General features: G+C 63.8%; 2 protein-coding genes across 9 annotated transcripts in view; one reads left to right on the top strand and one right to left on the bottom strand.

The window, feature by feature from the left end:
- Nucleotides 1–1,155: 1,155 nt before the first annotated feature.
- TARBP2 (TARBP2 subunit of RISC loading complex) lies at nucleotides 1,156–7,632 on the top strand. The gene is made up of 8 exons (XM_083814382.1): nucleotides 1,156–1,370; nucleotides 2,819–2,924; nucleotides 4,282–4,368; nucleotides 4,522–4,594; nucleotides 5,854–5,971; nucleotides 6,064–6,191; nucleotides 6,682–6,871; nucleotides 7,038–7,632. The coding sequence occupies exons 1-8, from the start codon at nucleotides 1,211–1,213 to the stop codon at nucleotides 7,193–7,195; spliced, it is 1,020 nt and encodes a 339-aa protein (XP_083670508.1). The 5' UTR covers nucleotides 1,156–1,210; the 3' UTR covers nucleotides 7,196–7,632.
- Nucleotides 7,633–9,744: 2,112 nt separating this feature from the next.
- The window catches only part of LOC310888039 (cyclic AMP-dependent transcription factor ATF-7), a 66,968-nt gene continuing 52,755 nt past the window's right edge, over nucleotides 9,745–23,957 (bottom strand). For 5 of the 8 annotated variants that reach the window (XM_083814377.1, XM_083814378.1, XM_083814376.1 and 2 more), the window contains exons 7-12: nucleotides 22,998–23,097; nucleotides 21,657–21,770; nucleotides 20,468–20,614; nucleotides 19,007–19,204; nucleotides 17,328–17,436; nucleotides 9,745–14,726 (exon numbers count right to left, since the gene is read on the bottom strand). In XM_083814377.1, coding sequence (XP_083670503.1) covers nucleotides 14,506–14,726; nucleotides 17,328–17,436; nucleotides 19,007–19,204; nucleotides 20,468–20,614; nucleotides 21,657–21,770; nucleotides 22,998–23,097 — 889 coding nt within the window. In that variant the 3' untranslated portion in view covers nucleotides 9,745–14,505. Of the gene's footprint in view, nucleotides 14,727–17,327; nucleotides 17,437–19,002; nucleotides 19,205–20,467; nucleotides 20,615–21,656; nucleotides 21,771–22,997; nucleotides 23,098–23,957 lie in introns of all 8 variants that reach the window. The other 3 variants (XM_083814379.1, XR_014575816.1, XR_014575815.1) reach the window with 3 other exon arrangements.

Raw genomic sequence — 23,957 nt, 5'->3', positions numbered from 1 at the left:
CTCGGTTCCCTCTCCCCCCCCCCAGCACCGGGCCCCAGCGAGGCCTCGGGCCTGGACCCCCCGGGCCTGGTGCCCCTCCCCCCCCCCCCCTCCCCCCCGGGGTGTGTCCCCCGCCCTTTGGTGCCCCCCCGGCCCCCGCTGCCCCCGCCTTTGGGTTCCCCCCCTCCCGGGGTTCCGCCCCCCCCCCCAGCGGCGTGTCTCCCCCCCCCCGGTGCCGGCGCTCCCCCCCCCCGCTGTCCCCGTCCCTGTCCCCGTGTCCCCACCCCCTGCCCCCACCCCCTGCCCCCACCCCCGTGTCCTGTCCCTGTGACCCCGTCCCCGTGTCCCCAGCCCCTGTCCCCATCCCTGTCATCCCCCGTCCCCCGTCCCGGTGCCCCAGTGCCCCCATCCCCGTTGTCCCCCATCCCTCCATCCCTGTCCCCATCCCCAGTGTCCCTGTCCTCGTGTCCCCATCCCCATGTCCCCATCCCCATGTCCCCGTGTCCCCGCACCCGGTGTCCCCATCCCTGTCATCCCCTGTCCCCTTCCCCCACGACCCCGTTCCCAGTGTCCCCATGTCCCCATCCCCACTGTCCCCATCCCCGTGTCCCCGTCCCCGTGTCCCGTCCCTGCATCGCCCAGCGGTGCCAGCCTGTCCCCGTCCATCTGTCCCCCCGGTGGCCCTGTCCCCCTCCCCGTGTCCCCACACCCCCCCGTGTGACGGTGCCAGCCCCGTCCCCATGTCCCCACCCCACGTCACGGTGCCAGCCCCGTGTCCCCATACTGGTCCCCGTACTGGTCCCAGCCCGTCCCCACGCCCCTGTCCCTGCTCGTGCCACACGGCAGTGCCGCCCCTGTCCCCGTGTCCCTGTGCCTCGTGGCTATGTCACCCCGTCCCCGTGCCCCCAACCCCCCTCCCACATCACACCAGCCCCGTCCCCGTGTCCCCAAGTCCCCCGTGTCCCCAAACCCCCTCCCACTTGCACCAACCCTGTCCCCGTGTCCCCAGATGCTGCCACCCCATGTCCCCGAGTGCTGCCACCCTGTCCCCATGTCCCCAAATCCCCCTCCCACTTCACACCAGCCCCGTCCCCGTGTCCCAAACCCCCCTCCCACCCCCACCAGCCCCGTCCCCGCGTCCCCCCGCCCCCGTCCCCTTCCCGGCCCGGCGTCCCCGTCCCCCCCCCACTGACGGGGGCTCGGGGGCAGCCCTGTCCCCAGCCTGGAGCAGATGCTGGCCTCCAGCCCCGGGAAGACGCCCATCAGCCTGCTGCAGGAGTATGGCACGCGCATAGGGCGCACCCCGGGCTACGACCTGCTGAAGGCCGAGGGCCAGGCCCACCAGCCCAACTTCACCTTCCGCGTCACCGTCGGCGACGTCAGCTGCACCGGTGGGTCCCCGCCGCACCCCACGGAGCCCCACAGAGCCCCACGGAGCCTCACGGCACCCCACAGAGCCCCACAGAGCCCCACGGTGCCCCACAGAGCCTCACGGAGCCTCACGGCACCCCACAGAGCCTCACGGCGCCCCACGGCGCCCCACAGAGCCCCACAGAGCCCCATGGCACCCCACAGAGCCCCACGGAACCTCATGGCGCCCCACAGAGCCCCACAGAGCCCCACAGAGCCTCACGGTGCCCCACAGAGCCCCACAGTGCCCCACGGCGCCCCACAGTGCCTCACGGCGCCCCACAGCACCCCACAGAGCCTCACAGAGCCCCACGGCGCCCCACAGAGCCCCACAGAGCCCCACAGAGCCTCACGGCGCCCCACAGAGCCCCACAGAGCCTCACAGAGCCCCACGGCGCCCCACAGAGCCCCACAGAGCCCCACAGTGCCTCACGGCGCCCCACAGCACCCCACAGAGCCTCACAGAGCCCCACGGCGCCCCACAGAGCCCCACAGAGCCCCACAGAGCCTCACGGCGCCCCACAGAGCCCCACAGAGCCCCACGGCGCCCCACAGAGCCCCACGGCGCCCCACAGAGCCTCACGGCGCCCCACAGAGCCCCATGGCACCCTACAGAGCCCCACGGTGCCCCACAGAGCCCCACAGAGCCCCACGGTGCCCCACAACTCCCCACAGCACCCCACAGAGCCCCACAGCACCCCTTGGCACCCCCACAGAGCCCCACAGTGCCCCACAGAGCCCCACAACTCCCCACGGCACCCCACAGAGCCCCACAACTCCCCACAGAGCCCCACAGCACCCCGTGTTACCCCACAGCACCCCACAACTCCCCACGTTACCCCACAGCACCCCACGTTACCCCACAACTCCCCACAGCACCCCAAACTCCCCACCTTACCCCACAGCACCCCACAGCACCCCACAGCACCCCACAGCACCCCACAACGCGTCGGGGCTTGGGGCTGGGCTGAGGGCATCCCCCCCCCTGCTCGGGGCTGTGGCACAGGGGGGCAGCGGCCCCAAAAAGTGGGTGCGGGAGGGGAGGGGGGGCACCCCCAACCCTCAGGGCACATGGGGACCCCGCTGGGGGTCCTGACGTTGGGGTGGGTTTTGGGGACCCCCCCCCCCGAGGGACCCGAAAAGCGGGGGCTGCTGGGGATCCCCTGGCATCAGAGCCTGGGGTCCTCTGGGACCCCCAAAAATGCATCCCGGTGGGGGCCCCCCGGGACCCCAAAACCCAGAGATCCCCCCCCAGCACCTGCCCCCCCCCCCAGCACCCTCCCCTCCCCATGCTGAGTTTAGGGCCCCCTCCCCCCATTTCCCCCGGGTTTCCGGGGCTCCCCCGCTGCCCCACCCCATAACTCGGGCGCGAGAGGGTTTGGGGGGACCCCAAAAATGAGCCCCCCCCCCTGTTTTCACGCCCCCCCAGGGCAGGGGCCCAGCAAGAAGGCGGCGAAGCACAAAGCGGCCGAGGTGGCCCTGAAGCTGCTCAAGGGGGGGGACATGCTGGAGGCCGGCGCCCCCGAGGAGCCCAGGTGGGGGGCACGGGGGGGGGGACGACACCCCAGAAAGCTGGAGGGGGGTCGGGGTGCGGGGTTTGGGGGTGCTGAGCAAATGGGGAGGGGATTTGGGGGTGTCCAGGAGGGGGCTGGGGGGGTTTGGGGGGGGGTTGGGGGTGCTGAGCAAATGGGGAGGGGATTTGGGGGTGTCCAGGAGGGGGCTGGGGGGGTTTGGGGGGGGGTTGGGGGTGCTGGGCAAATGGGGAGGGGATTTGGGGTGCCCAGGAAGGGGCTGGGGGGGGGTTTGGGGGGGTTTGGGGGCGCTGGGCAAATGGGGAGGGGATTTGGGGGTGTCCAGGAGGGGGCTGGGGGGGTTTTGGGGGGGTTTGGGGGTGCCCAGGGGGTGCTGCGCAAATGGGGAGGGGATTTGGGGTGCCCAGGAAGGGGCTGGGGGGGTTTTGGGGGGGTTTGGGGGTGCTGAGCAAATGGGGAGGGGATTTGGGGGTGTCCAAAAAGGGTTTTGGGGGAGTTTGGGGGAGGGTTTGGGGGTGCTGGGCAAATGGGGAGGGGATTTGGGGTGCCCAGGAAGGGGCTGGGGGAGTTTGGGGGGGGTTTGGGGGTGCTGAACAATGGGGAGGGGATTTGGGGGTGCCCAGGAAGGGGCTGGGGGAGCTTTTTGGGGGGGTGTGGGGTGCCCAAGAGGGGTTTTGGGGGGTGCTGGGCACTGGGACCCGCTGCGTTTGGGGGTGCTGGGGGGCGTGGGGTTTCTGCGGGGGGGCATTGGGGGCACCTGAAGGGACTTTGGGGGTACCCGGGGTGTGGGGGCCTTGGGGATCCCGAGGGAATTGGGGTACCTGGCTGGGGGGGGGGAGCCTGGGGGGGTTTGGGGTGTCGGGGTGGGGGGTTGGGGGTGCCTGGGTGGTTTTGGGGGTGCCTGGGGGGGGGTTGGGGTGCTTGGGGGGGGATTTGGGGGCCCCGGGATGGTTTGGGGGTGCCTGGGGGGGTTTGGGGGTGCCGGGGGGGGAGGTTGTAAGGGTCCCTGGGTGGTTTTGGGGGTCCCTGGGAGGGTTTGGGGGTCCCTGGGGGCCCCTGGGGGGGTTGTAAGGGCCCCTGGGGGGGTTTGGGGGTCCCTGGGAGAGTTTGGGGGTGCCTGGGGGGGTTTGGGGGTGCCCGAAGCGGGGCTGGGGGCGCCTGGGCAGAATTAGGGAGGTCTCGGGGGAGCCGAGAGAACCGGGGGGGGGGGGGTTGGAGGACACCGGGAGGGGCCCTGGGGAACCGGGGGTGCCCGTCAGGATTTGGGGTACCCCGGGGAGGTGGGGGGGGGGTCAGGAGGAGGGGGGGATTTTGGGGGGGGGCCGGCTCGGCCGTTAACGTGTCGCCTTCTGTTCCCAAGCTCTCCTTTCCCCCCAGAGCCCCCCGCGGAGCCCGGCCCTGCGGCCGCCCCCCCGGCCCCCACCGTGCCCCCCCCCCCTTCGCCCAGGTGAGGGGACGGGGGGCACCCAGAGCCCCCCCCCCACAGCTCCCGGCACCCCCAGACCCCTCCCCGGCCCCCCCAAACTGGGGGGGTTCTGGTTTTGGGAGGGGGGGGGTCAGGGCCGCCCCCCCTCACGCCGCACCTCTCTGCCCCACGCAGGGGCACCCCCCTGGAGGCGAAGGCGCCCGTGCCCCCCCCGCAGTCCGAGTGTAACCCCGTGGGGGCTCTGCAGGTGGGTGCCGCCTGGGGGGGGGGGGGCATTTTGGGGCCGGGGGGGCTGTTTTGGGGGCTGCCAGCCCTGCTGGGGGCCGTTTCAGGGTGCGGGTGGGGCTCCTTTTGGGGCCAGGTGTCCCTGTTTTGGGGGGGGCAGTCCTAGTTTGGATGTGACCATGGATATTTGGGGGGGTTGGGGGGGGGCTCATTTTGGGGTGGGATTTGGCCCATTAGGGGTTGGCTGCCCTCATTTTGGGACCGGTTATCCCCATTTTGGGACCGGTTACCCCCATTTTGGGACCAGTTACCCCCATTTTGGGACCGGTTATCCCCATTTGCGACTGGTTATCCCCATTTTGGGACCGGTTACCCCCATTTTGGGACCAGTTACCCCCATTTTGGGACCGGTTACCCCCATTTTGGGACCACTTATCCCCATTTTGGGACCGGGTATCCCCATTTTGGGACCGGGTATCCCCAGTTTGGGACCGGTTACCCCCATTTTGGGACCGGTTACCCCCATTTTGGGACCACTTATCCCCATTTTGGGACCGGGTATCCCCATTTTGGGACCGGGTATCCCCATTTGGGACCGGTTACCCCCATTTTGGCACTGATTTTCCCCAGTTTGGGACCGGTTATCCCCATTTGGGACCGGTTACCCCCATTTTGGGACTGGTTATCCCCATTTGGGACCAGTTATCCCCATTTTGGGACCGGTTACCCCCGTTTTGGCACTGATTTTCCCGTTTGGGACCGGTTTTCCCCATTCTGGGACCGGTTATCCCCATTTGGGACCGGTTATCCCCATTTGGGACTGGTTACCCCCATTTTGGCACTGGTTTTCCCCAGTTTGGGACCGGTTTTCCCCATTCTGGGACCGGTTTTCCCCATTCTGGGACCGGTTATTCCCATTTTGGGACTGGTTTTCCCCATTCTGGGACTGGTTATCCCCGTTTTGGGACTGGTTATCCCCATTTTGGGGAGCGACCGTGTCCACCTGGGGCTGTGGAGGAGCTTTTGGGGCCGGCCATTGCTGTTTGGGGCCACTTTGGGGGCGGGGGGGGGGGCACTTTGGGGGCTGGCCATGCCCGTTCCGGAGTGCTGTGACCTGGGGCTCGCTGTCCCTCTCCTGGTGGCGCCTGTCCCCGTTTTGGCCACATCCCCGCCCGTTTTCGGGACGGCGGCCCCCTTTTTCGGGGCCGTTTCTCCCTGTTTTGGGGGGGCGGCCGTGCCCGTGCCCCTCCCCAACCCCTTCCCCGTGCCCCCCCCCCCCAGGAGCTGGTGGTGCAGAAGGGCTGGCGCCTGCCCGAGTACACGGTGACGCAGGAGTCGGGGCCGGCGCACCGCAAGGAGTTCACCATGACCTGCCGCGTCGAGCGCTTCGTGGAGATCGGTACGGGGCCGGGGAGGGGGCCACGGGGCTGGGGGGGGGGGGGGACACACGCGCGGGGCCGGGCTCACGGTGTCCCCGTCCCCTCCCCGCAGGCAGCGGCACCTCCAAGAAGCTGGCGAAGCGCAACGCGGCCGCCAAGATGCTGGTGCGGATCCACAACGTCCCCATGGAGCCGCGGGAGGGCAGCGAGGCCGAGGTGGAGGAGGATCAGTTCTGCATGGTACGGGGCACGGAGCCCCCCCCGGGACACCCCGAGGGGTTAATGGGGACACGGGCACCTTGGCGCCCCCTGTTCCAGGGCGCAGAGACCCCCCCCCCCCAATTAAAGCTGGGGGCAGTAGCCTGGGCGGCCACCAAGGGTGACCCGGGGGTGGGGAACCCAATGCACCTCTGGATTTGGGGTCTCTGGGAGGTCCCCGGGGAGGTCTGCGGGATGAGGGGGGGGGTCCCACAGTCCCCAAGCCCCGATGTCCCCGGGGGGGCCCTGCCTGGGAGCCCCGGCAGCCCCCGTGTCCCTGGCAAGCCCCCATACGGGGGTCCCCGGGGTGCCTTTGCGGCGTCCCCACGTCGGGGTCCCGGTGGTGCCCGAGCCGCTGTGTCCCCAGGGGTGTCCCCACGTAAGGGGAGCCCCCACCCCACCCCACGTGTGTCCCTATGCGGGGGTCCCCGCAGTCCCTGAGCCCCCCCCCTCACCTCCCCGTTCCCCGCAGGCGGGCCCCCGGCTGGAGGGGCTGCGGGGCCGCGCGCCCGGCTGCACCTGGGACTCGCTGCGCAACTCGGCGGGCGAGAAGATCGTGCAGCTGCGGAGCCACCCGCTGGCACCCGTGGGTGCGGGCGCCTGCGCCCTCCTGCAGGAGCTCTCCGAGGAGCAGAGCTTCGCCATCAGCTACCTCGACATCGGTGAGCCCCCGCCGCCCCCACCGCCGCCCCCTCCTCCTGCCCACCCCCCGGGTGCCTCAGCCAAAGCTTTGGGGGTGCCGGGGGCGGTTTGGGGGTGCCGCGGGCGGGGGGTGACGGTGTCCCCTGTCCCCGGTGTCCGTCCCGTTCCCCCCCGCCCCCCTTTCAGATGCGTTGAGCCTCAGCGGGCTGCACCAGTGCCTGGTGGAGCTGTCGACGCAGCCGGCCACCGTGTGCCACGGCGCCGCCCCCTCCCGTGACGGCGCCCGCTCGCAGGCCGCCCGCAACGCCCTGCAGTACCTCCGCATCATGGCGGGGGGCAAGTGAGCCCCCCCCCCCCCCACCATCCCTCCGCGCCCTCGGACGGACCCACGGACGCCTGGAGCCACCCGCGGACACCTGGAGGGAGCCGGGGAGACGCAGACGGAGCCGGGGACCTACAGGCGGAGCTCTGCAGCCACCGACACGCGCGGACCCCCGGGATGGATGCCTGGACCCCCCCCCGATGTACACCCGGCCACTGGTGGGCGCCCAGACCCACCCATGGACACCCAGACAGACACCCGGACCCACGGACGCACCCCGTGGGCGCCCGGACGGACTCTCAGACGCACGGACAGACACACGGACAGACACTCAGGCCCCGCACGGACCCCAGACGGACCTCGGGGCCGGGGGGACCCCCCCGTCCTGGCCCCTCTGCAGGCGAGGTGGGTCCCTGGGCACCAGCCAGCCCCCAGGAATAAAGCTGGGGGGTTTGTAAACTCCCCGCCTCGGTGTCTTCTTGGGGGGGCCGCGGGATGGAGGGGCTGGGGGGGGGCATTAACGGGGGGGTCTGGGGCAGAACGGGCCTGGGGCAACACCAGGGCGAGCGGCGGGGGCTGAGCGGCGCCGGTTTATTGAGGGGCCCGCGGACTGACACAGCCCCACGGGCAGCTCCATGGACGGACGGACGGGCGGGCGGACGGACGGACGGACGGATGGGCGGACACTCAGCGGCGGCGGCCGAAGCGCTGCGGGGTCGCCATGGTCCAGAACGGGGCGGTCGGAGGGTCCCAGCTGCGGGGGCTGAGCCGGGCCGGGCCCCCCGGCCCCCGGGCAAACCTGGCGGGGGGATGGAGCAGCCGCTGGCACCTGCTGGGGGGACGGACGGACGGACAGGGACACGGACAGACGGACAGGGACACAGACAGACGGACAGGGACATGGACAGATGGACAGGGACACGGACAGATGGACAGGGACACGGACAGACAGGGACACGGACGGACAGGGGGCACGGGCACAGAGGGTGACGGGAGGGCGGCTGGGGACGGAGGGACGAAAGGGGATGGATGGGGACAGGGAGGGACAGACGGACAGAAGGGGATGACGGGGACGGACAAGGGTGGGCAGAGACGGAAGGGGATGGGGACGGACAGATGGAAGGGGACGGACGGATGAAGGGGACAGACAGATGGAAGGGGACAGGCTCAGTGCCAGGGATGGGGTCAGGAGGGCAGGCAGGGACGGACGGACGTAGGGCTGGACAGACGGACGGATGGGAACGGCCTGAGGGACCTTAATGGGGACAGACACAGGTGGGCACCGACGGGGACAGACGGACACGGCCACCGATGGGGACAGACGCGTGGCACACGGACGGACGGATGGACAGACACCACCGGGGCCACCCGTCCTGCTCCTGCCCCCACCCCCGGGTGCCCTCCCCGTCCCCCCGGTGTCCCCCCGGTGTCCCCCCGGTGTCCCCCAGCCCCGGAGCCCCCCCGGGCCCCCCCCCCAGCTCACCTCGGGGGCTGCAGGAGCGGGGCCGGGCTGCGGCCGGGGCGCTGCAGGGAGCGGAGCAGCGCCCCCAGGGCGGCGGGGCCGGGGCTCACCGGGAGCGGCTCGGGGCCGGCACCGGCACCGGGGGCTCCGGGGCAGGAGCGGGCGGGGGGCAGGCCCCCCCCCAGCAGCAGCAGCAGCAGCAGAGCCGCCTCCAACCGCGCTGCCATCGCCGCTGTCCCCCCCCCCCGCCGCCGCCCGCTCGCCGCCTCTTATAGCCGGGCCGGGGCCCGAGGACGGCCCGGGGGGGTCCCGGGGGACCGGGGGATGGCGGGGATCAATCCCGGCCCCGCCGCTAATGAAAGCCATTCAGCAGCCGCGACAGCCGCCGCCGGGGACGGGCTGGGACGGGACGGGCTTTGGGGTGGGGGGGGGGGCACAGGGGAGGGGGCGGCCCCGAGCCCTCGGCCCCCGGCCCCAGCCGCGCCCCCGGTCCCGGAGCTGCCCCGGGCCCCTCCCGGGCCCCCCCCGACCCCGACCCCGGCCCCCCCCCCGGTGCCCCCCCCGCCCGCCGCCGCTCTCTGCCGCCATCCCGTGGCCCCGCCGCGGTCCTGCAGCCCCGACGGGGCGGCCCCGGCTCCGCCGCTCCCCCTCCGGCCCCGATCCAGCCGAATTCACCCCAAAAATTCACCTCTCGGGGGGGGCAGGAAGGGGCAGGGCGGTTGCTCCCCACCCCCCCCCCACCCCAAAGCTGGGTGGCCCCAGGCTGGGAAGGTGGCGCCCACCCGAGGGCTGTCACCAAGGTCACCCTCGGTCACCCAAAAAGTGCCACCGGGGGGGCGGTGGCACCGCTGGACCCCAAAACAGGGAGGGGGGGGGGGTGTCCCCACGTAGGGGGTGGCCCGATGGTGACATCCAAGCAGTGTGTTTCCCCCCCCCCCCCCCCCCCCCCAGGCAGCTGTGACAGCCAAGTGCCGTTCCCAAGTGTCCCCCACCCCTTGCAGGTGACACCCAAGGGTGTCCCTGTCCCCCCCGTGTCCCCCCCCCCCCCCCCCGCGGGTGACACCGCGGCTGTCCCCAGCGCAGCGAAGCACGGGCCGGCAGCCACCATCTCCTCGGTAATATTTTAATGTTATATCTGCAGCATAAATAAAAGGCACATTACATGTTTGGTACGAGGCGGCCGACGGGGCGGGGGGGACGTGTCTCCCCCCCCCCTCCTCCCCCCGGGTCCCCCCCTCTCCCCGGTCCCTGGGTCCCCGCGGGGGGCTGTGAGGACCCGCTCACAGGAGCCCCTGCAGGGGCGTCCATGGGGGGGCTGCGGGGGGGGGGTACAGCTAGAAAACCATTTCGTTGCATAAGGAGCTGCGCATCCGTTCAGGACGTTGCTATATGTCTATATAGGTCTGTATATACTCATAGATATGCATTTCTTTATAGATACTACACCCTCGGGGTTACGCTCTTTGGGGGCGGGGGGGGCGTTTTCCTTTTTCTTGGCTTTTTCCGTTCTTGATCGTCAAAGCTCGCCCTGCGAAGCGGCTCGGGCTGGGGACGGGGTCCCGCTGTCACCTCCTGGCACGGTGCTGGGGGCAGCGGTGTCGCCACCGCCCCCGTGTGCATGAAACTTGGGGGGGGGGGGGGGGGGCAAACAAATGGGGCCAAACCCGACCAAATTCCCGGCTGAGCCCTCGGCTCTGGGCCCGATCAGGAAGACACGGGGTGATTTGGGAGGAAAAAGGAGGCCCCGACCCCCGCTGGCTCCCCCCTTCTGCTGGGGCTCCCCCGGCTCCATCACAAGCCGAACCCCGTCGGGCTTCGCCGCTCTCCCGTCGATTCGGCCCCAGGTAAGGGCTGGAGATCCTGGGCGACCCAAAAACGCTGCTGCAAAGCTGGGTTTGGGGGCAATGCGTGAGACTGAAGGGGCACACATTTTTTTTATTTTTTTTTTTAAGGCACCGCGGCCGAGGGCTGGCGGAGGAAGGTGCACGCACTCGGGGAGCTGCCGGCGCCCAGGTGAAACCCAGAACTCCTGCCCTGGAGCAGAAATCGGGGGTCTCACCCCCACCTGAACGTCCCGTCTTTGTGCAAGAGCTGAACCAGGACGAGCAGGCGCCAGCTCTTCCCTCGCCTGTCCACATGGGGGGACCCAGGGTCACCAAAGGCCACCGATTTGCCACCAAGTCCATCCTCCCAGCCGAAAAATCCCCGAACTCCCCCCAAGTCCACTGCGCACCCTCTACAGCTACCGGCACGCTAACCCAGGGCACAAAGCGCCTCCAAGCGACGCAGTTACAAAGGGGCTGAGTTGGTGCAACAAAAACCCAGCAGCGGTTCGGCTCAGCAGGCTGCCTGGCTCCGGGTTATAAAACCCCCTGCTTTTTGGCAGCCAGGTTTTAATTAATTAATTAGGCAGCCCAACGCGTCCTCACGCAGCCGCTACATCAGCACGGAGGTACTGGAAAAGCATGGGGAAAAACTTGTTCTCCGCATACCCGTTTCTCCAAAGACCCTGGAAATGGTCAGCTCTTAAAAAAAACCAGCAAACCCACATCTCTTAAAAAAAAACCCCACAACCAACCCTAGCCCTCCTGCTGGAAACGTGACCGCCAGCCCCGTTTCGTGACATTCAGCTCTGCTGGGCTCGAAGCCTGGCTCGGGGATGGCTCTGCCAGGCACCTTTTGCAGCCCTAATACGTGATGAACCCCTCTGGTGTGCCCCAAAGTGACATTTAGGGCTGGGGATGTCCGCCCATCGCAGCAGGATGGCACCGGAGCCTTGCCCCACTGCTTGGGGCCGGCGGGGGAGATGCTTTAGCTAAAGATCACGCCGGGTTTTTTGGCTACCTTCCTCCTCGGGAGCTCAGCTTGCCTGCGGCGGGAGGACTCCTGCTTTGTCCCACCCGTCTGTCCCTCCCTGCAGCCGGGGACACTGTCACAAGTGACACCAGGACCTGGAACCTGCTTGGGGACCTGCCCTGGGCACGGCTGAGCTCTGCAGGAGCAGTACAAGTACCGGGGTACCGCACCTGAAGGGGGCACAGGACGGCTGCAACCCTGGTAATTAAAAAAAACACAATAAAAATGTTAAGGTATCATCAAAAACTTGTTCCCTGATTATTGCTGCCCAGGTTTGGAGCTTTACAACCTTTTTTTTTTTTTTTCATGGCTTTCCAGGTCTGTTCAAGGCACTGCACGTGGAGGGGAGCTGGGGTGGGGGGATGCTGGAGCTGGGCAGCAAAGCGGGGAGGCACAGGGAGAAAATCTGCAGGGCCCCCTCCTCACCTGCCAGGTCCGAGAGACCCGGGGGTGTCCGGTAACGCCACGAGGCCGGGATTTCAAGGGCTGGGGCGGTCACAGGGAGGGGGAAAGCCCTCCTGTGGGACGTCAGCAAGTTTCAAGCGAGCTGCGAGATCTCAGCTCTCCCATCACATCGTGCTTTTTGTCTGAGCCGGGTCACTTCGAGTCCCTGAAGGGAAAATCCGGGGGGTCGGGGACGCTGCTGCACCCGCCGTCAGCGCTGCCCTGGGTTCACAGCCCCTCAGCACCACCCTTTGTGCTCCCTCCTGCCAACCCCGGCTGCCCCTTGCCTCAATTCCTCCTTTCCCTGCTCTTCCTTCGACAGATGCCGTTCCCGCATGGCGCTGGCAGCGCTGAGCCCTCTCTGCAGCCTAGGAGGAGCTGGCGAGCTGCAGTCAGCAGCTCCAAAGCGCTGCACACCGAGGGGCAGGGACCCAGCTGGGCGATGAAGCAAATGTTTTGCAAGACATTTTTGTCATTCCCGCTACCCCTGGGCAAAGGGAGGCGCTTTCGGTCAACGCTGCCAAACCCAGCGCAGGTTTTGGCAGGACGGGGTGTGGGCGCAGGGGCTGCTTCACCTGGCCCCGACCCTTCCCGCGGTGCCGTGGGGACGTAGGACCTGCTGAAAACCCCGCGGGCCCTGCTCACAGCTCGCTCTCACCGCAAAAAACACGGCCTGTTGGGGCAGTGAGAGCCACGACATCAGTCTGCGGGCAGAGTCACTGCACAAAGAGCGTTAGGGAAACAAGAGGGGGGCTGGGGGGGCTGCTGCAGGGTCTGAAGCAGAAGGGCAGTGGTTGAGGCCAGCGAAGCACGAGACGAGCAGGCCAAAGCAGGGTGTGAGAGCAGCGGTGTCAAACGAAACCGAACCCAGGAACCGGCGCTGGCACCACTGCGAGAGGTCGACAAGAACCCGAGAAAGAGAGGGGAGAAGACAGAGCCCATCAGCGGGCAAACCAAACCACCCGACGTGCCCGGCCGTAACAGGGCCGGGCGCTTTGCTTTGGGTTTTGCTGTCCCTGGGGACCTTCCAAGTCCAGGAAAGCCAAAGGAACGAATCGCTTTGACAAACCAACTTGGCTCAAAAGTGGCGAGTGCGACCTGAGGCGGGCGGGAGCTCGGGTGAGGGGGGCGAAGGGGCCCGGCAGGGAGAGACCCCCGCCGGGGGAGGCCAGGAAGACCGAGGGCTGACGAGCTTTGAGGAGGTTTCTTGGAAGAGCCCCAGCACCCCCAGCGCCCCTTCCAGCTTCCACGAGACGAACTCCAGCCTGCGACCATCACCTGCCAAGGGCCAGTGCGGGCCCAGGGAAGCACACACAGACACACGCATGCGGCGTGGCAAGCGGACGCGGTTCCCAGCGCCTCCCAACACCGAGGCCGGCTGTTAGCCTGCCCTGGAAGCATTACGAATCCTTCATTTGCTCTGGCTTGGAAGCAATGGGGGCTCCATCACCAAGAGCAGAAGATAACCGTGACAAAGAGGTAAAGGCCAGGCAAACACAAACACTGCTGCGCGCTCCCTCCCCTCGGAACAGGCAACGATCCACGACTTAAGGCCACCATTCTTAAGGTTACGTGTCAAGGAGACGATCCTCGGAACCGGAGGGATTTGTTCTCTAAGGCCTGCAGTGGGGCTGAGAGCAGCGACGAATTCTGGGACTCACATTATCACCGGAGCTGGGACAGCTCCTCCGTTCGCGTACCTCCCGGCTGCGCGGGTCCCCACAGGTCCCCGCAGGTCCCCGCAGGTCCCCGCAGGCGCAGATCGGCGCCACGTTACCGTAAGGAAGAGCGAGAGCAGCCCTGCTGCTGCTAGAGCAGCCGGTGCCTGTCCCTGCCGCCGGAGAGGCACGGGGACACCTCCCGGGGCAGCACGAGCGACTGGTGGTTTGCAGCGGTTCGGCTCCGGTAACGTCAGCGTGCTCCAAAAGCGTCGCCGGCATCTTGCGAGTTACCGCGAGGAGAGTGACCTCGATCCCTTTAACCTCGGAGCTCAAGGAGGCTTCCTCGTCCGAAGGTGCAATGTTTCAGGTAGCTAGAGTGGTGGGGGGGAGAGCAGATGCCTGGAAGCAGCACGCTGTTAAAAATAAAATACACTGACAGCACGACTAAATGTCACAGCCTCCCAGGAGCTGCGTTTTCCTTTGCTGAGAGCGGAGGGCGAGGGAAGGGGGGGCACTGGGACGAGTGAGAGCGCCACGGGGATCCGCCGAGCACGGAGGTTTAGTGTTAATGGAACTGATACCTGAAAGCAAACCTTCCGAGGTGCTTTCAAAGTGAGGCTCCGCGTGTCCGGGTGGCTCCGCACGGTGACGGAGGCTCAAGAACGCGCTCGGTGCGAAGCCGTCCGGCAGGGACGGGTGGGCGCGCACGACAGCGGTTCGGGGCCGGGATCTGTACAGGCTATGCAGTGTCAGAAGCGCCATATAGCTGCCCTTAACTCACTTTTTTTTAAAAAAAAAAGAAGAAGAAGAAAAAAAAAAAATCCATCTCCGTCCCCACCGCTCGGGGACTCGGGGACGGCCAGAGTCCGCGCTGTGCTTCGCTCCGTGTCCCGCGCGGGGGCTGCGCCATCATCTGCCGGCAGACTGCGACTGTGGGGCCATGATGACGTGCGGCTGCAGCGGCACGGCCAGTTCTGTCCTTTGGCTCGCCATCTGCGTGAGCACCGAGGTGGCGACGGCTTCGGCCGCCGAGCGGACGCTGAGCCCGTTGGGGGAGGCGGTGACGGAGCTGTGCTGGATGACGGGAGCGGGGGAGCCGGTGGGCTCCGAGCTCTCCTTCGGGCTTTCTGCTCGGGGGGGGGGGAAAGGAGGAAAAAAAAAAAAAATGGTTAGAGAGAGGCTCCGCACGCTGCTCCTGGCGTTAAGGGAGAGGTGATGGGATGGGAGGCTGCTGCTGCTGATGCCGGGGCAGAAATCGGTCGGGTTTTACTTAACGCTCCCCCTTTTTAGCCAAAGCAGCCAGGAATAGAGGGGCCGATCCCTCCAGGAACTTCAGCTCCCCCCACCAAAGCGGGCCCCCCTTGAGGACGAGCCAGAGCAGCTGTTTGGCAAAAGCGAGTGAGGGCTGGAAATAAAACTGATTAGTCGGGCCGTAACGACCCGGCGGGCCCCGTCCCTCGGAGGAACACCACCAAACCTCACAATATTCGCGCCAGGAAGGCGTAAAGTGCCGGCTTCGCCCCGAGGATGGCAGACCCAGCGTAACCTTCCTGGTAATAAATCCGTTTCCTCATTATAACAAATGAACTCTCCTACATCTTGTTTCCTGGCATGGTACTTGGTTCAAGGCCATTTAGCCCAGAGACTGAACGGTTCCTTCGGCGTCCTCACCATCTGTTGGGTGAGCGCTCAGGACCACGCGCAACAGAAACCCTTCGGCAAAGGCACTCCAGCGGTTTTTGCCCATTTTTTACACAAATCACCTGGTCTGCTCGTTATTGTGCTCTAGAACATTAAAATCAATTAGAGCCCGTCACAAACTGTTGGCTTGCTCCATTTCTTTCGGGGACTTGCAGCGGTACGATCGGAGGGACGGGAGGCAAACAAAGGCAGAGACCTTCCTCCGCGCCCCTTTCGGAGCTTGCCGAAACTTTGGATCCTCTCCCACCACCAGCCCCCTGCGCCCAGGCAGGGCTCCTACGGCGGAGGATAATTTGTGACCTATCAAATGCCAAGGCGAGAGCAATCAGACCTCTCCTCTTTGGGGGTATACACTCATTATCTGCAGATGTCAGGAGGAAATTCCCTCCTGTGCACTTGGCGAGATGAATTACGGGTAAGATGCGGTCACCTTCCTTTAACAGAGCAGAATAATGGCAGGAGCCGGGATACTTCTTCCACGTCAAGAGGGTGAAACCCCAGGACACCGGAAAATCAGAGGAGAGGTTTGCAGCCTTATTGGGCACAGGCAAACGTAGCTGAGGGCTCAGCTTTCTGCCAGGTGCGTGAATATCGTGCCCCTTTCCCCTTTTACCTTCCCTCGTGAAACCTTGGCGTGGCCTCTGCTGGCACGCCGAAGGACGCGGCTAGCACAGCAGATCTGAAAACTGGCTTGGCGGTGAGAGAGAAGGTCGAGCGGAGCAATATAACAGTTTGGCATCCCCAAAAGGAGATTTACAAGGTATTACGAATAAAACAACCCGACTGTACATGAGGCAGCTGTAATTCCATCGAGGGAATCTGGCATTTTTGTTTAAGGAGCTGCTTAGTCACAAATCTCAATAATAAAAAAGGCAGCCGTTGGGGGGGGGGGGGCGTGGGGAGGGCGGCGTGAATTTTGTTTTTATTATTCAGATGCGTGATGAATTCCTATTATTGGAGCAGACAGGCTGTGAGGAATAATAATAGGAACTGTAAACTTCGGAAGTTAACAGGAAAAATCCTGTCGCCTCTCTGCATTATACGCAGAGCGAACACCTGTCTGCGAGGGCTGGGGACAGCGAGGGCTTTCACGACCACATCACTCAAGCTCTGAGCCGCCGTAATGAGCGAAAATAAAGCGGCGATGCCAGGCCCCGTGCAGCACATATTTGTGCCTCGCTGCACAGGAGAAGAGCCCTGCAGAGACCCAGGAGATGGAAAGCAGGAGGCAAGCAGGAAGGAGGCTGCCTGCATTCTTTGCTTTTGGGTTTTTCCCCTTCCTTTTCTCCTCTCCCTCCATCCCTGTCTCTCGTCCCGTTAATGCAGGCAACGCCAGGGGACTCCAGCATCTTCCAGAGGCTCTGCACGAACGCCACAGTGCGGAGCTGTTATTGCAGAGATGACAGAAGAGGCAGGAAGAAGCCAGACGCAATGTTTAGCTCCGGGGTTGATTATAATGAAATAGGCAGCGTGAAAAAAAAAAATGAAAGAAAGAAAGAAAAAAAGATAAAAAGAGGCCTTCTAACTTCCAAAGCCAATTTGATGTGAATTGCAGAGCACGAGATACAGAGCCCCATGATGTCATTTATAGAGTCTGGCCTTTCCTGACTCTGGCTTTGCTTGCAGAGCAGCAGGACTTTGTAACTTCAAAGAGAATATCAAGTGCCTGGCACGCCGCCTGCGAGAGACGCTGGCCCGCGCTCCGGGGAGGAGCGGAGACGTGGATCTCTGTCAAATGCTCCACGCTACGGAGATGCTGAGGGAGATGCGCTGCCTCCTTCCCCCAGTGCTTTCACCCCTTGGCTGCACGATCTCACAAAGCGGGTTAAAATGATAACTTGCAGTTCCCTCCCCAGCAGGAACCTTCCCGGTACGGCTGCTGTGAGGCCGTACCGAGCAGAAGACACAGGAGCAGGGAGGTGATGGAGCAGATGCTGAGATAAAGGCTCCCTTCCTGAATGCCTTATGCAGGTTTCGGCTGGTTCGACCTGCTTCAGGGGCAGCAGGGACCAGCAGAAGTCACTACTTACCGAGATAGCCCTGTGTTTTCTTCTGTAGTGCAGTGACGGGGCAGTCCTTGTGGGCCAGCAGGAGCTGCTTAAGTTGAGCAACTTCGTTCCTCAGTAGCGTGACTTCGTTCTGAGATGGAAACACAAGCACGGGGGTCTGCATCACTCATAGCCCTGACAGCAGCCTCTAGCAACAGCAGGACGATAATTCACGTGCCACGCAAGCTTACGGCTTGTTAGCTGCTTTGAGATGCCCCAGAGCAGCTAGCAGTTTCTGCCGACCAGCAGGAAAGCCCCTCGGGATGTTCACCACCTAACCCTGGGCACACGTTCGCCCGAGCCCTCCTGCTCATGCCAACAGCTCGAGGCCAGCACGCTGCTGGCGCTGGGGGAGAGCTGAACAGAGCCCGGAGCTGAGCGGACGCTGATCAGCCTGGGGCCACCTCTGTCCCTCTGGAGCTGCACAGCAGCAGCAGCACAGGCTGCGACCACATCGGGCCATGCCAGGCTCTGGGGAACAGCAGAGCTCCTCCAGGCCCTCAGCACCCCCCTGAGCTGTTTCGTACGACAGGTGAAGGTGGTCGGACCTCCAGCTTTAACACGACCCGTTTTATAGGTGAGGAACGGCAGCACAGAGGGAATAACTCACACGGAGCCCCAGCTATCTGCAGCAGCGCCTTGGTGCTCTGGGCATGCTAACCGCAGAGCCATCCTCCCTCCCCGGAGCCTCCCTGCTGCCAAGGAGAGCAGTTAACTGTCACCCAGCCCACTCCATAGTCCTCTGCCTTCTCTATGCAACTCCAAGCTAACCTTTCCTGAGTCTCCGAGCCTTTCAGATTGACTCTGTGCCGTGAAAACAGGTCCGCTTCCCTACAAGCTTTGTGTAGCACATTATTCCCCTATTGAAATGTTTGAACAAACAGCTGAAACTCAGGCAATTGTGTTTCAAAGTTGCCCAAGGAAACAGTTTCTATAATTATCTTGGGAAGAGAATAAAAATACCATGATCAGTGCTATTGAAAAAATCCCGCTGCATGAGTCACCAGCAGCCAGGGGAAGAAAAAGCCCCGAATGGACACGAGTTCCATTTTTTGCAGACCAATCCTTGGCCAGTGCTGAGTGCATTAACAAGGGGGCTAATTGCAAGGGGAGCGAAATTACGTTCAGCTGCCTGTGTTTGCAGATTTGCTGCACCTCTGCTAGGCAGGTGGAGGGGTGCAGCCAGAAAACCCCAGTTCTCCCTAAAAATCAGTCCGGCTGCAGCTGCTAAGCCCCCCTCCTCGCCCTTCTACCAGGTCCGACGTGCGGGGAAGGGAACTGGGGCTGCTTCTGCTGCCCCTGTGCCAGCAGAGAGCTCTTCCTCGCACAGGAGAGGCTTCAGCTCTGTAAATACAGCTGCTTCCTGAGGCCTCCAGCTCTGCTCCCGAGGCTGGCACCGCTCCTCGTGCTGCAGCGCCGCCTTGACGGGGCGAAGAGGCAGAGCCCTTGCAAGGGGACGGGGGGAGAAATAAGAGCACTGAAGGGCTCCTCCCTGGCTGGTGGGAGTGAAATGGCCCAGAGGCAGCAATCCTGCTCCAGAGAGCAGCACGCAAACGCCTGTTGGCTCCGCAGCACGGGGAAGACGTTCCCTCCGGAGCGACCGTCCCAGCGCCGCCGGGCTGGCGAGCGGCTGCGCTCAGCCTCCCCGGTTACATACTCACGCTCAGCTGGATGTTCTGGGTCGTGAGCTCCTCGGCTTTCTTCTCCAAGGAAGACACCCAGAGCTTGCGTTTCTGCCGGCAGCGGGACGCGGCGGCACGGTTGCGCTCCAGGAACCGCTGCCGGCGCTCGTCGGGGTCTTCGTCGACCGTGCGTCTCCGCCGCCCGCCGGTGCTGGGCGTGGGCTGGGCAGGGGAAACCTGGAGATGGGGCAGGGGGGAGAGATGCTGAGAGGAAGCTCTGAGGCAGGAAGGCGGCTAACGCAGCCTGGTGTAACCTGGTTGTTTCCACTAGGGTTGGTAAAGAGGTCGGATCCTGCAGCTGGAGCAAAAAGGGATTTGCTTTCGCACGCTGCGGGGGGACAACGGGCAGCCCTGGCTGCAAGGGGGGAGCTGAACTGCTCTGCAAGCTTAAGGTGTGAATCCACCTGAGCTCCCTGAGATCCCAAAGCCAGTGGACGTGTGAACGTCAGGGCAATGAGTTAAATCCCAAACTCCTGCGTGGAGACGTTGAGGGCCCGGCCAGCTGATGGCACGTAGCCGAGAGCAGAAGCTTCCTCCCCTCCACGCCGAGGAGCTGATGCGGTCAATGACCACGGGCAGAGCAAAAGGCACAGCCTTCCTCCTCATTTCACTTAAGAGACTCGAAAAGGAACTTCGTGCCGCAGTGACTGGGGAGGTTCCTGCACAGCCAGCCCCTGCTCGTCAGCCGGCGGAGGGCGACTTCCAGCTGCAGGGCTGGGAGCGCGCGGCCCCGCTCTGACGCACGGCCCCGCTCGCGGTCTCCGTTCGGCCTCAGTATCTGACTGATTCGTTTCGAGCGGGCAATTTGCTTTAAAAATTCATTTGGGTTGAATTTTCCCTCAACGTCTTCAGCTCCACAAGCTCTCGGAGGCAAGTGGTAGAAAAGATTTCGTCACGCCGCACAATTTCCCGGTTTTATTTCGGGAGAACAAAGGAAAAGCCGGCGAGGGCAGAGGGTCCTGCAGACACAGCCTCGGCGGCGCTTCTGCAAGGGCTCTGTAATTACACTGCCACCGTCGGGGAGTGCAGTTACACTTCAGTACTCGCTGTCAGGCAGCATATGGATATTAAACTTTTGGAAGCCTATCTAACTGACAGAGCAGGTGGCGATCCTGATGGAAGGCTGGCATTTGGTGAGCTGGCAGGAGCCGGCGCAGTTGATTGCCTAAGAGGGGAGCATTTAACCCTAGTAATTGAGCAGGGAGGAAAGAGCAAAATATTCTTTCAAAACTCCAGACCTTGTCACGCAAATTAACATGTTGCTGAAGTTTTCTGCCCGGTGGTGTTTGAGAGCATTAGCGTTGAAGCGGCAGCGACAAAAAACAAGGTTTTTAACCCATTCTGCAAGCCAGGAAGCCGCAAGGTTTTCCTCCTCTTTCCCTGAAGCCCAGAACCCCCCAGCACGTCCAGCCCAGCCTCGCAGGCTGAGCAGCAGCAGACCTGTGGCTGAGCCGGGGAGGGGGCGTCGGGGTGCTGGACAAGGATCTGACTCTGCTCCGGGCGCGCGGTCACCATCGTGCTGGCTGAGCCCACCACCAGGTTGCTGCCGTTGAGCGAGGAAGACGCCGTCAAGCTGGCCTTCAGCCTCTGGTGAAGGAGAAAACGGGACATCAGCGGGGGTGATCTGCGTGCCGTGAAGGCTTTACCCCGCTCCAAATCCCACATGAGAGCCAGCCCCAAAGACAGGCAGCAGGGCCCAGCTCAGGCCCGAGCAGACAGGCGCCTGCACCCCAAAATTGCTCCTGCAGCTGGCACCAGCCCACCCGCAGCTGGCAGGCTCTGCAGGACCACGGGCTCCAGAGCCCCAGCTGCCTCCGAGCACCAGGGGTGAAGAAGGAAGGGGATGGAGAAGGACGCAGGCACGATCATGGCCGTGTCTTGCACGTTCCTTCTCCAGGCAGCCACACGCAGGCCATGGGGGCAGGACGGCTCCGTTTCGGGCCTCGGACACCGTTTGAGATTTCCCACCCTACTCACAGCTCTGCCCGTGAACCCTGCAGACACCCAAACCAGGGCGGGGAGGGAGCAGCGACAACGCGGGGCGCACCGGGAACGGTGAGCAAGCACTGCCCGAAGAGGCAGCTCTGCAAATGCCTCCACCCCGTCTCAGACCCAAAACTGTGAGGTTTCATTGCTCTTTGTTCTGAAGTTTAGGTTTGCTTCCTCCCTAGCTGTGGAAGAGCCAGCAGTGGAATTTTTTTTTTTTAATTTTAAGGAGTCGACACAAAACCCCATTACCGGGATCCTTGGATTGCAGCACAACATCTCTCCTCTTGGCTCTGCCTCCTTCGAGCCCACCTCCAGCCCATCTGTTACCTTGGAACTGGAAGCGCCAGCTTTACAAAACAGCCGTGTTTAGGACGGGGCTGAGGTTTGTCTCGACAATAGCGTGTGCCTGCTCTGCCTGCCAGAGCCGCAGCGCTGATTAGTCTAATATTCCTGGTGGCGTTTACAACACCTGCTCTCGGTGCGAGGCAGCGCTCCGGCGGCTGCGCGGGGTTTCAGACAAGCAGCAGCTCTTTAGGAAAGCCGCAGGGAAAAAGCCTCCAGACACCTTTTTCTGGAGGAGCCGGTGAAGATGGAGGGACGTCGACGTGACGCCCTCCCCGGCGTGTGTTCGGACACTTACCATTTTGGCTTCCGAGTGCACAGGAAGGCCCGATGGCGAGATGGACCCGCTGCTGTTGATGGGAGGCCCAGGAATACCGGGAATGTTGGGCACCATGGACATGGGCCGAGCCAGCTGTCGGGGAGGGAGCAACACGCGGGCGTGAGAAGCTGCGGCGCTGCTTTCGGTGGCGAGCTCCGTGAGGTGGCTCTGCAATAACTCCCCAACCGGGCGCATTTATAAAGCTTGACACACGTTCAGCATTTAACTGCTGCCATCAGTTACGTCTGCTGTCACCGAAGGCCAGCAGCCACCCCTTTGGTGGCCACGCCGGCTGCTGAAGAATTGCCCAGCCACGCCAGCCCGGCGCTCGGGACGGGAAGAAGGGTGGCCCGAAGCCTCCCTCCTTTCTCTCCTTGGAAGGCTTTTCCTCACCAGAAAACGAGTGCAGATGGACAGGGAGGGAACGAGAACCCCGCTGGTTCTCTGCCCAGCTCTGCTGCAGAGCTGCAGCAACACCAGGGGTAAAAGCATCCCCTCTTCCTGAGCCGGGTTAGCTTCCTACAGAGCCTAAAAAAACCCCACCAGGGTTTGCAGTTGCGCTCACAAGCCGCTCAGGTACGCTGCCGCAAAGTGCCACAAATGCAAGCCTTGTTCCCAGCGAGCAGGGAGGTGTGAAGATGTTTCCGTGCCCACAAGCTACGCCGAGCTGCCTGTGCATCTGCCTCTTTTGACGTCAACGTTCCCGTTACCTGAGGCAGAGGGTTTGGGCCATTACTCACTCCAAAGCCAAAAGACATGCCCAGCAGGACAGGCAGGATTCACGCAAGCTGCCTGGTAGGGAGCTGAAACGCTCCGAAGACCTACGAGCCACCCACCAGGCAAATCTGCTCATGAATTTTGGACCACAGAAAATTCTCTGTATGCAAAAAGCACAACCCGCAAGGCTAATATTCCAACAGCACTTTAGCACGGTGGCGAGGCCGGGGTGGCTTTCCTGGCCTGCAAAGACCAACATGTTCCCTGCAAGCTCGAATGGTTTCAATTGAGGCACGCTGTTCCAAATGGAGGCAGCTAATCAGGGATCCTACAGTTCCCAGCCCTGGATCAATGGCATGAGCCATCTGTCTGGGCATGGCTTTGTTTTTTTCCAGACTTATTGCCCTCTAGTGTGATCGACACGTTATTACTACCTTGCCAGAGCTGGCCCCCCTCCTACTCCTCCTCTTCAAGTCTTATCTTGCACAGAGGGGAAGAAATATTTTCATTTTTGCAAAATGGATCTGTCTGTACGTATTTGGCAGGGGGAAAAACTCCGTCCCCTCCTCTCTCTCTCAGAGCTGTGCTGGAAGTGTCTCTTACCGATATCACAGAAGGCATCTGCACAGGAGGGCCTGGGAGGACAGGCATGGTCTGCCCGTTCGGAAGCTGCACGACAAGCGGAAGGGAACCTGTGGGCGACCTGGAGAAACAATTCAAGCTCTCGTGGATTATTTCAAGGTTATATTTCATTACTACACTACCCCAGCAGCCCCATGAGCTCAGGGGCAGAAGCACCAATTCTGGTCAGTGACTCTGGGCCGATTCTCCTCTTCCTGAGGGGCTCATTCTGACCTGGGGGTGAGCACACGTTAGGGGAACCCAGCCTGCTGCACACCAGTGCACAGCAGCCAGCACGTGCCAGCATCAACGACGCCGTGACCCAGCACCAATGCTGATGGTCCGCGGCACCGTGCGCCCTGCTCAACCCCTGGGCGCGTGCTGGCCAACTGAAACTCCACGGCTGCCAAAGCCCGGAGGTTTGGTGGCCACCTGAATACAGACAAGGGCACATCCAGCCGCTGCTGCCTGGGGCTGGGGCTCTCCAGAGCTGCTGCAGCCGCTCCCTGGGGAGCCCGAAGTGCTCCAGCGGGCAGAGGGGTGGGCTGGGCAGCACCCTCTGCCTCCTGCTCGCTTCTCGGCCCCTGAGCCACATCTGCTGGGCTCCCACGGCAGGGCTGAGCTTCCCGTTAACGCTTCAGACTCTTACGGCTCCAGAGAAAACCTCCTCGATACGGAGCCGGCGTGGGGCTGGTTCGTGTCTGCCTGAGAAATGGCTCTGGGGAAAAAACGGGGACGGGCCCCATCGCAGCAGGCTGGGGAGGGGGCGACCCCGCCAGGGCTGGTGGTTACAGATGACAAATGCCCAGAACTTTTTCCCTTGCAGATCTCTCTGCAGCGAGAGGTGACGGTTGTGCGCGTGCTGACAAAGAGGCGCACGCGTCCCTGCCTCTGTCTCAGAGTGCTGCCAAACCTGCCATGCTCAGCCTGCGACCCTCCAGA

The sequence above is a fragment of the Anser anser genome (assembly GCF_964211835.1).
Source record: "Anser anser genome assembly, chromosome: 30".
Taxonomy (NCBI): Eukaryota; Metazoa; Chordata; class Aves; order Anseriformes; family Anatidae; genus Anser; species Anser anser.
The sequence above is the reverse complement of the archived record's forward strand: the minus strand, read 5'-3'. Positions and strand labels throughout refer to the sequence as shown.